Genomic DNA, 1,231 nt, shown 5'->3' with positions numbered 1-1,231 from the left:
TAGTGCAGATAGCTCTAGTGTAGCTTTGCGAGAAATTTATAACAAACAAACAAACTTACCTCAAAAAAAGCTAGGGTGGAACCAGACTGGACGCATCCGTAATGAATAGTGGACTGTTTGGCCAGGTCATCTGCGCTCTCTATCGGAGTGACCAGTCTTTCCACAGTAAGAAAAGCTGCTAGATTAGCTGTGTACGAGGATACCATAATGAGGGTAAAGAACCACCAGATGCCAGCAACCACACGGGTGGACATCGCTCTGAAATTTTATAGTTTTTCTATAACTACCAATAACTCTGAATTCTCCAAGTCTATAAAATACACGCTTTACCGCAGGGTTTGTACGTCTTTTATCTGCGTACCTTTAGAGGAAAAATTGTAAATCTTAAGATCTTATTTAGAAAAAAAAATATCGTAATACTGATGATTAAGTTTTCCTAATTCATAAATATATTAAAAATTAAACACGATCTCCGACTTCAATACACTGCTTTATCTGCTGGACTGGCCTGTTGATGTGATTGGCAAGAACAGAAGTGAAGAGACAATACAGTATCAGTTAATTTTCTCCACGTCGTTGGTTTTTAGGTGTTGTTTTGTATGAAACAGAAATTTCAAAAGGTTCACAAGAATACGTACGATAATATCACCAAGTAGTGTATACAATAATTCCGTACTTAGGTATTAACTCCGAACCTTGCTGCATCAAGCAACCAATCGTAAACCACAGGGTATTCAAAAGACTAAACTGGTTTTCTAAAGTATCCGGATCTGGATTACAAGGGTGAGGGTTGGTCCACTCATACGGGCTGAACCTAGCTACGACGAAAAGAAAGATACTGACTCCTAAGAAGGCAGTTACCATATACACCCACACTTCCAAGGACAAGGGTGAGAGAAAGGAGAAGAGCTTAGGAACCTTCTTGGCGGGTTTCCTGAAGAGGATGCTGATTCCAAGGTTCATGAAAGGCATTGTGAAATCTACAACTCCTTCTCGCTCGTAAGTAATCGTCAAGTCACCGATTGCTATATCTGCATTCTGAAAACGAAGAGAAGTATTTAAGGATATCGAAACAAACCAGAGTGATGAAAAGTTGTAGTTCATTTTAAAAAAAATCTACAATATCTTCATTTTATACAAACAGTAAGAGGTTTATGCTAAATTAAAGGTTCCATATTTTTCGCGTCTTACTATATGCTATATACTTCAGCTGTGGGGGCGTTATAATGTG

General features: G+C 38.3%; 1 protein-coding gene across 1 annotated transcript; it reads right to left on the bottom strand.

Moving 5' to 3' along the window:
* Positions 1-59: 59 nt before the first annotated feature.
* LOC106477578 (glutamate receptor ionotropic, kainate 1-like) lies at positions 60-1,038 on the bottom strand (the record flags this gene model as incomplete). The annotated part of the gene is made up of 2 exons (XM_013938123.1): positions 60-258; positions 677-1,038. Coding segments are annotated over 2 exons (561 nt in total), but the record flags the coding sequence as incomplete, so codon positions are not given.
* Between the last annotated feature and the right edge of the window lie 193 nt (positions 1,039-1,231).

This window comes from Limulus polyphemus, unplaced genomic scaffold (assembly GCF_000517525.1).
Source record: "Limulus polyphemus unplaced genomic scaffold, Limulus_polyphemus-2.1.2 Scaffold21474, whole genome shotgun sequence".
In the NCBI taxonomy this organism is placed as follows: Eukaryota; Metazoa; Arthropoda; class Merostomata; order Xiphosura; family Limulidae; genus Limulus; species Limulus polyphemus.
The sequence above is the reverse complement of the archived record's forward strand: the minus strand, read 5'-3'. Positions and strand labels throughout refer to the sequence as shown.